We start from the raw sequence: 12,162 nt of genomic DNA, 5'->3' as shown, positions 1-12,162 counted from the left end.
CAAGCCAGGGCGGTCCCCGGGCCAGGGCGTTTCTGATTGGCTTTTTGTTGTGAATTCAAGAGGCCTGGGCTAAGGGGAGGGAGCAAGAAGCTCACCTGAGCGACTGCGCCCCAGCTTCGCCAAGACCTCCCGGGTTTTGGCTCTCCGGCTGGCTGTGGTGATCGTGGGGGGTGGGAATAGGGGATGCTGGGGAAAGCACCCCGAACTAAGCGGGGGGGGGCGGGCATGGAGTGGGTTAGGCTGTGGTTTTCTGGGTGTTTGCCGGAGAAGCCACGCGCCCTATTAAACACAGGGCTCCTGAAGCAGAAGGGTAGGTAACTCTGGGATTCTGTACCTTGAAAAGGTTCAGAATTGCAGGGAACGGAGGCGGAGGCGCCTTTCGTTTTTCTTTGGGCACTCTCCCCTGGCTCCGCATTTCGTAAGGAGTCCTACTGTGGGTGTTGAAACTGTAAAATGTCCCCGTCCTACAACCACTCAGCAGAGAGTTTCCTGCAGATTACAATCCTAGTTGGCCGGGGTGCTGGGAAAAGGGCACTGAGAGGACTGGGGGATCTGAAATTTAGTGCATTCTATCACTGTACCACAACTTGACTAGATTACATAAAGTCGATTTGGAGCGAGATATGAAAGTTAAGAAATGTATTCTGAGACAGTTACGGGTCTGTTGTTGTTGTTGTTTTCATTCTAACATTGATTTTAAATAGTGGGTCTCACCTAGCAATTATATAACTATGCAATTACACATCTATGAACATGTATTATGAAAGATTTATATATACATATATGTATGCCATACATGAGAGGTTTTACACGTTTGGGCACAAATGGTGAGAGCTGCGATCCGGGCTTGGAGGCAGCAAAGGGCAGGCGGGCTTTTCCCCGCCGGGAGTGCCCTCCCAGAGCCAGGCGCGTCCAGCCCCGCTCAGGTTCCAGCCAAGAATGCGCTCCGCATCCGCTCACGCACCCCCGCGGCTGGCGCGGTGACACAACACTGGAGTCGAATTACAACCCTCAATTAACATATGAATTTGACTAACTTAAAAGAGCAGAGACGAAGTGGCGCGGGGGAGGGCGGGTGGACATTGAGCGGGCGCTGGAGTCTTCAGTACGCAGGAACTTTTCTCCGGGTGTAAAAACTCTTTGATTGGCTGCTCGCACGCGCCTGCCGGCGCCCTCCATTGGCTGAGCAGACACGCGACCGGCGCGAGGAGGGGGCTGGGAGAGGAGCGGGGGGTGGGGGGAGGGGGGGAGACACACTGGCGCGTGCCGCTTTTTAAAGGGGCGCAGCGCCTTCAGCAACCGGAGAAGCTTCGTTGCACGCGACCGGGGGTGTGTTCGCGGTGGGGGGGGGGGAGGGTCGAGGAGAAAAAAAAATAAGACATTGCAGTAGAGACCCGGGAAGGGTTTTTGTTGTAGTTGAGCTGGTTTGCCAGTACCTCATTTGACTCTGCGCCTCCGAGCCTCTGAAGTGCAATGTCCCGCCTGCTGCACGCAGAGGAGTGGGCTGAAGTGAAGGAGTTGGGAGACCACCATCGCCATCCCCAGCCTCACCCCCTGCCGCAGCCGCAGCCGCCGCCGCCACAGCCACCTGCGACCCTGCAGACGAGAGAGCATCCCGTCTACCCGGCCGAGCTGTCCCTCCTGGACAGCACCGACCCACGCGCCTGGCTGGCTCCTACTTTGCAGGGCATCTGCACGGCACGCGCCGCCCAGTACTTGCTGCATTCCCCCGAGCTGGGTGCCTCTGAGGCTGCGGCGCCCCGGGAGGAGGCGGACGGCCGGGGGGAGCTGGTGAGGAGGAGCGGCGGCGGCGGTAGCAGCAGCAAGAGTCCTGGGCCAGTGAAAGTGCGGGAACAGCTGTGCAAGCTGAAAGGCGGGGTGGTAGTGGACGAGCTGGGCTGCAGCCGCCAGCGCGCCCCTTCCAGCAAACAGGTGAACGGGGTGCAGAAGCAAAGGCGTCTGGCGGCCAACGCCAGGGAGCGACGCAGGATGCACGGGCTGAACCACGCCTTCGACCAGCTGCGCAACGTTATCCCGTCCTTCAACAACGACAAGAAGCTGTCCAAATACGAGACCCTGCAGATGGCCCAGATCTACATCAACGCCTTGTCCGAGCTGCTACAAACGCCCAGCGGCGGGGAGCAACCGCCACCGCCGCCAGCATCCTGCAAGAGCGACCATCACCACGTTCGCGCCGCCGCCCCCTACGAAGGCAGCGCGGGCACCGCGACCGCAGCGGGGGCCCAGCCAGCCTCGGGAGGGGGCCAGCGGCCGACGCCGCCTGGAAGTTGCCGGACTCGCTTTTCGGCCCCAGCCTCCGCGGGAGGATACTCGGTGCAGCTGGACGCTCTGCACTTCTCGACTTTCGAGGACAGCGCCCTGACGGCGATGATGGCGCAAAAGAACCTGTCGCCTTCCCTGCCCGGGGGCATCCTGCAGCCGGTGCAGGAAGAAAGTAGCAAAACTTCGCCCCGGTCCCACAGAAGCGACGGGGAGTTTTCCCCCCATTCCCATTACAGTGACTCAGATGAGGCAAGTTAGGAAGGTGACAGAAACCTGAAAACTGAGACAGAAACTAAATCGCCCTTGCCCAATGCGCGGGAAGCCCCGCGATTAAAGATCCCCGCACCCTTTTAATTTTTGCTCTGCGATTGTCGTTGTTTAGCAACGATTTGGCTTCACATGGCAGCTATATCTGATGGCTTGCAAAAGCCGCCGCTATTTCAAACTTCCTATGGTCCATAGTGATGAAAACTTGCTGTTGAAGTTCTGTTCTTTCCTCCCACCTTCTCCCCCCGTAGCTAGATAAGGTATAATTCTATGTACCCAAATATGGCATCATTACTCTAGTTCCCTGCTGCCAATACGCTGCTAAAACGTCGCATTTTCTTCTCTGTCGCTGGTTTGTGTTTTAATTTATTTTATGCCCTGGGCATCCATCCCTGTGTGTTGCGCGCACTCACGTGTGGGAGAATTGGTATTCCGAAGTATTTTCTCAAAATGTATCATGAAACGCAAAGTTAATGGCTCCAAAGTGAATAACTTTTGACTATGGAACATTAGAAAACAGGGAACTCTTAGGTTAATATACTGTATAAACATACTCAGTATGTATGCCGGATCGCGATAATGTTGGCGTCTTTTAGGAAACTTGGCGCACGCACTTTATCAGCCGCTCCCGCTGCGGCTCCAGGACAAACTCAACTGCCAATTGCAGACCAGTTTTGTGTTGTTGTTGTTGTTGTTGTTGTTGTTGTTTTAAACACGGCCACTTATAATCCTTAAGCTCTTTGCAAATGTTTGTTTAAAAAAATTAAAATTTTTTAAAAATCCAGTAGTGTCAAAAGCATTTGGTCCATTTTATTTTGCTTTGTTAATGTTAGGAAAGTTATTTATTATCGATTGTTTGCTACCATTTCTACTTACCTTGATTCATTTTTTTTTTACGTTTTTCTACTCGAGATCATTTTATTTTAATTTAGCAAAGCCAACTGCCATTGTTTTATGTATTTTCTTTTGCAAATGATAAAAATAAACGTGAAAATAACTTTATTTGTCACTTATTCCATTCTAATATAAGCATTAAAAACAGTTTTGAAATGACCTTGAAGACTTGAACTTATTCTCCTATTAAATGCAAATCTAAGAGTTTTGAAGGAAAAAAATCTGTCATAAACATTGTAGCTTCAAGCAGTACTGGTGATCAAGTCAGTAAATAAGTTGTTAGGTAAAAATTTCTCCAAATTTGCAGCCATTTCGCCTCTTCGATAGCCTGGATCTTTCCAGTTTTCCTCACTCCTGGCCCCAGCAACCTCTGCAAGAGGAGGCACCTGTTTCAGGTCTCCTAAGATCTCACCAGGAGTAGTGAACTTTACCAAGGTTACCTATTCCCACTTTATAAAAACTTTAGCCAAGTTGAAGACTTTTGCCGTGGGTCAAAAACACACAGCACAAGCTTTCTCAATTTCTCTCTCTCTCTCTCTCTGTCTCCCCTTTCCTCCCTCCCTCTCTTTCCTTCAGTGGTGGGTGGGGCGGGGGCGATAGGGCTAAGTTGAAGGCAGGAATGAAAAGGAGAACAATGGAAAAAAACTTGAGGGGAAAGGGGATGGGGTTCCTTGATTCAAAAATTAGAAGCCCTAGGAAATTGTTGAGCTCCCCCCTTTTTTCCCCCAAACAATTCTGCTTATTCCACTATAGAAGATAACATTTGCTTTCATTTTGTCTTTCTGAATTAGTTCCTGTGTAGAAAATATTTATATTTTTGAGTCAGTTGCAGAAACTAAACAGTACTCCCACTCTGACCTCTGGGTCCTCACCAAGGAAAAGCCTATTCTGAGTTTTAGGATCAAAGATTTTGAAAAAGCTAATATAGTGCGTGTGTGGAGATGGTAGAGAGGAATTTAAAAAATGTATTCGGCAAACGTGAGAGAAAAACTATTGTTAAACTAAAGATTGGGCGACGTTCCACTGGATAAACATCGCTGAATTTGAGAAGTTGATTTTAAGCCAAATCTTTTATATTTTGTGTCTTCATTAGGATAACAAATTGTGAGAACAAGAAAGCAGGGGTGGGCGGAGGGAAAGCCAGAGAAAGTTAATTTAATTGCCCCAGCATCATCCTTTCCCTCCAGCACCTTGAAAAGAGGAGAGCTCCAGGTTTGCAGTAAAGTAATGCTTGAAGGAGCGCAGTTCTGATCTTGAGTAGGGAACTGTGGAACCAGCTCTTGACTGACCACCTGGGTTTCCATGGCTTTCAGCTGAAGCTGAAGCTTGAGGGAAGCCCAGAGAGAGACTCCACCAGCTCTGAGAGGTGAGCGGTAGCTCCCGACACTTTCCAGGGGCAGAAACAATGCACCTGTCCCTTAGATAACCTTTTGCACCACTGAGTTTGCCGTGCTCACGATAAACATCAGGAATCTTCAGGCTGCTGAATAAATCAAGCGATTGCTTCTAACACATGTCCATTCCGCTCTCAGTAAGTAAATTTAACAGGCATGGACACACCGCAACTTTGCAGGATGAGCACACACATATTTTCATAGTTATTTGGCTTGGTGTGTTTGTATACATGTTTAGCGGGAGAGAGAGAAGACGACCTAGAATTATTTCACCTGTTATGAATCTGATTTGGGTAAGGGCAGGATGGAAAAAAAAATTAAAGTTGTGATCTTTTTTTTCTCAAAGTGACCTATATTTCATTTTTCAAAACCATTTATGCTCATTTTGTGTTGACCAGGGGGGGGGAAAAAAACAACCTCTTCCAAAGTTATTATTTTTCTTTTCATGGACTTATAGGAATTTCAAAACAGAAATGACATTAACAACATCTTCCTTCCCATCTTTTATAAATGAGGAAACCTCTGCCCCTAACTGGCCCCGAAATCACACAATCACAAAGTGTCAATATCCAGACTGGATCTAACTATTCCCATCCACTAGGTCAATGTGGCCAAGACTTTTTTCTCTAAAAAAATCCATGGAACGGAGTTACAGCTAGGCAAATGTGCAATGTTTTCTCTTGAACCACAAAAATAGATATTTATGTTTTTAAATGTTAGGGGCATCATACTTGAATCAGAGATGATGCAAACTTCATTTAAGGAAGTCATTTTGCATTTCTTCTCAAGAGAAAACAGCCAGAACAGAATATCAGATTGGAAATTCTATATCACACTGATTGGAAAGTGAGGGTGAATTCTTCTAACTCATCAAGACATGCACAAAAAGCCAAATGACTTTGTGTAAATTAAGTGCTCAAAGTTCAAATGAGGACTTTAACCTCTTTTCTTTCCTTCATTCTATTTCTTTCTTTTTATGCTGCCATTTCTTTGAAAGAGATGTACAACCACATTTCTATCTTAGGGTTCTGCTATGGAGTTTGCATAACAAACGTTTGGCAGCCCTCTCTCTTACACTCCATTAACAAGCTGTAACATATAGCTGCAGGTTGCTATAATCTCATTAATATTTTGGAAACTTGAATATTGAGTATTTCTGAGCGCTCATTCCCCATATGCCAGACCACTCCTGCCATGCTGACTGGTTCCTTTCTCTCCATTATTAGCAATTAGCTTCTACCTTCCAAAGTCAGATCCAAGTATCCAAGATACTAGCAAAGGAATCAACTATGTGTGCAAGTTAAGCATGCTTAATATCACCCAAACAAACAAAGAGGCAGCATTTCTTAAAGTAATGAAGATAGATAAATCGGGTTAGTCTTTTGCGACACTGCTTGGTGCTTTCTAGAGTTTTACGTACTTTAAACAGCTTGTTTTCTATGCTGTCTTTGCCTTCTATCCCACCACTTTTATTCGTGAAGGGTTTTGGCTCACCACCCTTCGGGAAACTTACTTGATTTCACAGAAAGCTGAAGAAAGACTATTCTTGGCAACTGGCAAGTTTAAACATGTTCCCTATGGGACATTGTTAACTGGGGGTCCAGCATAACAAGAAAAAGGGGGGGGAGTTAAGTTTCCTTAATCTTAACTAATGCAGGACCAACGCTTTCATTAGGCCTTTCAATTGATTTTTAGAGCTTGAAACCTGAACGAAGCGAGCGGTCTTTTATCAAAGGATATCTGGGAATCATTTCTCTCCTCTGTCCATTTGAGAGTTCAAGAAAGAGATGATCAACTTCGTCATGGCAGTTTCAAACCCCAGTCAGAACTGGAAACGGAAAGCTGGCGACCTACTTGTCAACTGCAATCTAGACCTGTCCATGGCAATCTGGAAAACCCAGCAAGTACTGCTGGTGAGAGTTAAAGATGACCTCTAGCAGTTAAATTATTTGCAATTGGTTTTGTGGGACGGGGTGGGAGATTTGAGGAAGACGGGGGACGGTGGGCCTGTAATAAAGGTGTAAGTTTCCTCGCTGTTTTTGACTCTACTCTCACCAGCCACCCTCACCCCTGGGCCGAGCAGAAAGTCCCAGACGCCCGCCTCTGAGGTTGCTTCCCTTCCGCTAGGCCTCTAGCAAGACTAGGCGACCGGAGCGGAGAATGGGTTAAATCCTGGGACGCGGGGCAGAGGCAGGGGAGGAGAGTCGTCGGGGGAAGATAAAGAAAAGGACAGGAACCAAGAAGCGTGGGGGTGGTTTGCCGTAATGTGAGTGTTTCTTAATTAGAGAGCGGTTGACAATAGAGGGGCTGGCAGAGGCTCCTGGCCGCGGTGCGGAGCGTCTGGAGCGGGGCACGCGCTGTCAGCTGGTGAGCGCACTCTCCTTTCAGGCAGCTCCCCGGGGAGCTGCGCGGCCACATTTAACACCATCATCACCCCTCCCCGGCCTCCTCAACCTCGGCCTTCTCCCGGTCGACAGCCTTCTTCGGCCCCCCCACCGGCAGAACTCACAGAAGCGAGCGACTCTCGCCGCCTTCCGTGGCTGGCCGGGGCCCCTCTCCTCCCCCAGCTTCGCCGCGGGAGCCGCCACTGCCCACTGCACCTCCCAGCAACCGGCCCGGCAAGAAAAGAAGCGGCGCAGAGGAAAAGCCAAGCTCTGCCAAGGGGAGGGGAAGCTGGAGGAGGCGGCGGCGGGAGAGCTGAGGGCTTGTCCAGGAAAAGTTGGGCTGGGGGCTGCGGCACCTGAGGCAGTGAACCAGGACCAAGGAGCAGGCGCATCCTCTGCGCCACGGGCCCAGCCAACGCGCTCCCGGCCAAGCCGCGCCACTGACCGCCGGGCCCAGGGCCTGTGGCGGAAGATCCGTTCCCCGCCTTCCTAGCCAAAGATACAGTTCTTCAGCCCCTCCCTTATTCTAAAATATTTGATAGTCTATACACAGTTGGATATTGTTACAGTTCTTAGAATTCCAAACGTTGATTGAAACGAGTGCACGGGCTGGGACGTAGGTGAAGGACTTCTCTTTCATTTAGCTCCTTAAGCAAAGCAGAATTAAGCACTTTTGTACAAAGATTTTGGGCCTCTCGACATCCCAGGGTTTCACTTCCTATTTCAGTCCTGCTTTCTCTGGTCCAAAACAAACAAGCAAATAAAATGGGTTTTTGCTGCTTCATCTGCAGAGAGGTCAGGCCCATGCTCCAAGTTCTCACTCTTTCCCCCAGGGGAAACGAGAAGCTACCTCCATAGGGATGAAAAACAAGATGCTCTCCACTATAAATATTTTTTTAAAAATCTGATTAAACAATTAAGAGATCTGATGAAAGAAATGGTGTTCTGCTGACCAGCCCATTTACCAGGCCCAGCTACAGTCAGGATGGGGAAAGAAGGTGGGAACTAGGATCTGAGGTGGCCGTCCTGGGACTTCTCAAACCAGCAGATATCATTGCTCTTTTGGGCCACTGTCCACTAATTAGTCTCTTCCAGAGACAGTTCCTTACAATTCTTCCTACTTTTCCTGCCCCTACAAACTCTTGGCATTAGGGTGCTGGTGAGGGAAGGGCTGGGTTTGGGAGGGATCCTCAGCCTGAGACAGGGGTGAGGTAGCGCTTGAGGAAGGAGTAGGCATCATTTGTGGACTTTATATCTTAAAGGCCACAAGACTAGGGGAAATCTGAAAACATCGAGCCACCAGCTGACCAGGAAGGCAAAAGGTCAGTTCTTTTCATTTTCAGTAACACGTATCTGCTTCTGGAAACAGCCTAGTGGCAATGTACAGGATTTTTTTCTTTAAATTTTCTTATAACCCAAGAGATGTTGATTCATTGGGTCAAAGAAAAATGCCAGGAATCTGCATACAGCATTCTTAGACGAATCTGATGCAAATGGAGCCAAAGACTATACTGTGAAAGCATTGGCCTAAAGGAGTCCCTGTTAGACATCCTCTTGGGATTGTCTATGAAAATGGATACTGGCTAATACAGGTTTCCCCTGCTATCTGAAAGTAGAGCATTCCCATGAAAACTTTCATAAGCCAAAATGGCATAAAGCAAAGAAGCAATTATCATCAATTTACATGGAAAAGTTTTTGAGCATTCCCAGACCCCCAAAAGAACCTTTCTTAATCTTTTCTGATCCTTTAGGACATACCTTGCTAATGGACACACAAAATAAATTGAGATAAAGCACAAGTGCTCACAGATACAGTTCAGAACTATGGCAGCTAGATGCTGAGATGTTGAGTGTAGTTCCTGGGAAAGGATCTAGGCAATGTCGCTATCGCTGCTGGGGGTGCTGTTGGGGGGGGGGGGCGCGGGGGGGTGGATGCCCCTGCCTCTACACAGCTAGTAAACTCAAAAATCCTCTTCAGATTGCCCTTGGTCAGCAGAAAAAGGTACTAATGTAGATCTTTCACAAAAGAAGTGTCCTAATGTGGCCTCTCGAAAAGCAGGAGATATCTGTAATCCCCTTTTACCTTCTTTTATAATATTCAGTCATTTTTCCAAGAAAAGAGCAGCAGGCAACTTAGCTTCTTGGATCCCATGAACTTGACTTGGTTGTTTTCAGGTTATGATGGGTGCCTGGGACAATATCCTTCAGGCCTGAGGTGTCTCAACTCTCAGGTGATACCAGCTAGCTTTGGAGGCAGAAGAGCAGCGTTCAGGTTCCAAGACCTTCACTCCCTGGCTCAGTTAGAGAAGCCAAATCATAACCAATGAGTCCTTGAGAAAAGTAGGGAACGGGAATCTTCTCTTGCTACACAAATTCTAATAGAACAGAGGACAGAATCAGGTTGTCAGGATGCCCCTGGTTTAAGGTAGGTAGGCTAAGTCACATCACTGTAATAACTCCAGCATGAAGCATTTAGAGGGCCGTGGACTTCAATAGAAAGGTCAGCCACCTATAACCTGACTGAAGGAGTAGTTGCTCCCTTGTATTGATTTATGCCAATTGATTTGTGCCAATTTGATGATTTAGAGGGCAATAATCTCATAAAGCAGCATGACTTCCTTTGGTGACTAATTTTTTTATTCTTTCCAAACTCTTGCCCCACCATCTCTCATTCGTATCCCCCCATCTCCCCGTTCTCTTCAGCAATGAATGAGCAATTTGTAGGTAGTGATGGCAGAGCGGCATTGGGGTTAGCCGCCATGAGAGATACACAGAGATAAAACAGAGCCCCTGCCCTTTCACGACTTGGTGGAATCTCAGTAAAACATAGAAAAGAAGCTTTGTCTCCCAGGTGAGAGTGACATTCTTGCTACAAATGAGCCCACCAGACTTGAGGTCCTATGTTTGCCATCAAATTATTCTATCCCTAGTTCCAAGGATACCCTCTTCCTAGTCTTCATTGTTTCTCTCAAAAATAGTAGAGATTCCAAGTGGTTTGAAGTCCTCAGTGCTAATCTTCAAGTCAACCTCAGTCCTGATCTCTTCCTTTGGAACTTGGAGGAAACCTTCATTTTGTTTCTTATGAAGTGTTGAGAGTGTTGTTATAATTTCATACTGAAGAAACTGATGCTCTGGGAGAGGTTAAATGGCCTGCCAAAGTAATGCAGCTTTGGTACCGCAGAAACAATGGCCACAGAAACCCAGATCTGCTCTGAGTCTGAGGTCAACGTTCTTCCCACTACACTTCACCTGCCTCAGGTGCGTATTTTCATCAATCATCTTACACCCGCTCTTTCTTTTGTTTTTTAAGATTTTATTTATTTATTTGACAGAGAGAGGAGGGAACACAAGCAGGGGGAGAGGCAGAAGCAGGCCTCCTGCTGAGCAGGGAGCCTGATGTGGGGCTCGATCCCAGCGCCCTGAGATCATGGCCTGAGCCAAAGGCAGACCCTTAAGGACTGAGCCACCCAGGCACCCCACACCCGCTCCTCTTATTCTTGGTCAGACTTGTGGGTGATAGAGATTCCTGAACTCTTTCATGTTACAGTTGCCTCAGAGAGAGGGATAATTCTCTGAAGATGGCCATGGATCAAGCTCCACTTCCAGAGGATAGATTTACGAGAAAGCTAGTGAGAATAATTTTCATTTAAAATGCCAGCTTTGCTGTCTGATTCAACTAATACTGGACACGAGTGCCTCTTACTCTATGTAGAAATTCGTTTCTGCTCTCATCTAAAAAAAACAATCCATCCATATACTAAACAGTGCATGTAGGTTAGGGAACGAGGCTAAATTTTAGAATGTTATATGAAACTGTGTCCTGAAGAGTAATGGCCTGAAAGGGGGTCATTTCCCAGAATTGTTACTCTATCTATGTTTGTAAGGATGTTAAGGAAACTGGGCTACAACTTTCATTGTTTCTTTCTGAGGGAGAAGTAAATTAGCCTGCTACATTTATAGCTGTGGATTCATTCAGTGATAACATACATTTTTTATTCCCTCGGTCATCTGAGCTATTGGCTTCCCCCCCCCCCTTTAAACCTTCCTCCAAGTAAACATTTACCACTGTCTGAGTAGTTCAATGTCTGAAAAATATCTGTTTTGAAAAGTTCTGTACTTGGCCTACCATGAGTCAGTACTCCATTTTATAACACTTCTATTCATTGATTTAAGGCCATCTCTTCTGTTTTACTTGTAACTTAGATGCTTTCAAGCCCCCAACGAGTGAAGCGGGGAGTCCCTATTTGAAAAGCAGAGTATATTTCTAATCAAACTAGGAAAGTCTGCAAGCAGTTACATATGCCACATTTTATTTATTTGAGTATAGTTGACACATAATGTTACATTAGTTTCAGGTGTACAGTATAGTGATTCAACAAGTCTATATGTTACCATTATGCTCACCACAAGTGTAGCTACCATCTGTCACCATATAAGACTTTTACAATACTTTTGATTGTATTCCCTATGCTGTATTTTTTATTCCCTGTGATTTATTCATTCCATAACTGGAAGCGCATTTTGCCCATCACCCCGACCCCCGTCCCCTCTGGAAACCATCAGTTTGTTCTCTGTATTTATAGGTCTGCTTCTGCTTATTGTTTGTTTGTTTGTTTTGTGTTTTAGATTCCACATATAAGTGAAATCAAATGGCATTTGTCTTTCTCTGTCTGATTAATTTCGCTTAGCATAATACCCTCTAGGCCCATTAAAGTAGGCTACATTTTAGGACCAAGGGGTAAACTTTGTTCTTGCCCTGATACCTAGATATATCACCACAGGCTATGTATTCCCCATGCTCCTTCTCCCCACCTGCATACCAGGACAGCTCCTAAAGATTTAGTTAAGAGCCCTTTTTGCCAAGACCTAAACCCAGACCTTTTCTTACCATGTCCTGCATTGTGGTACTACATGACCCACCTGGCCAAACTCCGCCCTCC

At 46.9% G+C, this 12,162-nt stretch overlaps 1 protein-coding gene across 1 annotated transcript; it reads left to right on the top strand.

The window, feature by feature from the left end:
- Positions 1-1,473: 1,473 nt before the first annotated feature.
- On the top strand, positions 1,474-2,541 carry ATOH1 (atonal bHLH transcription factor 1). Its single transcript, XM_021680398.1, has one exon. The coding sequence runs from the start codon at positions 1,474-1,476 to the stop codon at positions 2,539-2,541; it is 1,068 nt and encodes a 355-aa protein (XP_021536073.1).
- Positions 2,542-12,162: the final 9,621 nt, after the last annotated feature.

The sequence above is a fragment of the Neomonachus schauinslandi genome, chromosome 2 (assembly GCF_002201575.2).
Source record: "Neomonachus schauinslandi chromosome 2, ASM220157v2, whole genome shotgun sequence".
Taxonomy (NCBI): domain Eukaryota; kingdom Metazoa; phylum Chordata; class Mammalia; order Carnivora; family Phocidae; genus Neomonachus; species Neomonachus schauinslandi.
The sequence above is the reverse complement of the archived record's forward strand: the minus strand, read 5'-3'. Positions and strand labels throughout refer to the sequence as shown.

Coding starts and splice junctions, on each gene's coding strand:
- ATOH1 (XM_021680398.1), top strand. CDS start 1,474: ATGTCCCGCCTGCTGCACGCAGAGGAGTGGGCTGAAGTGAAGGAGTTG.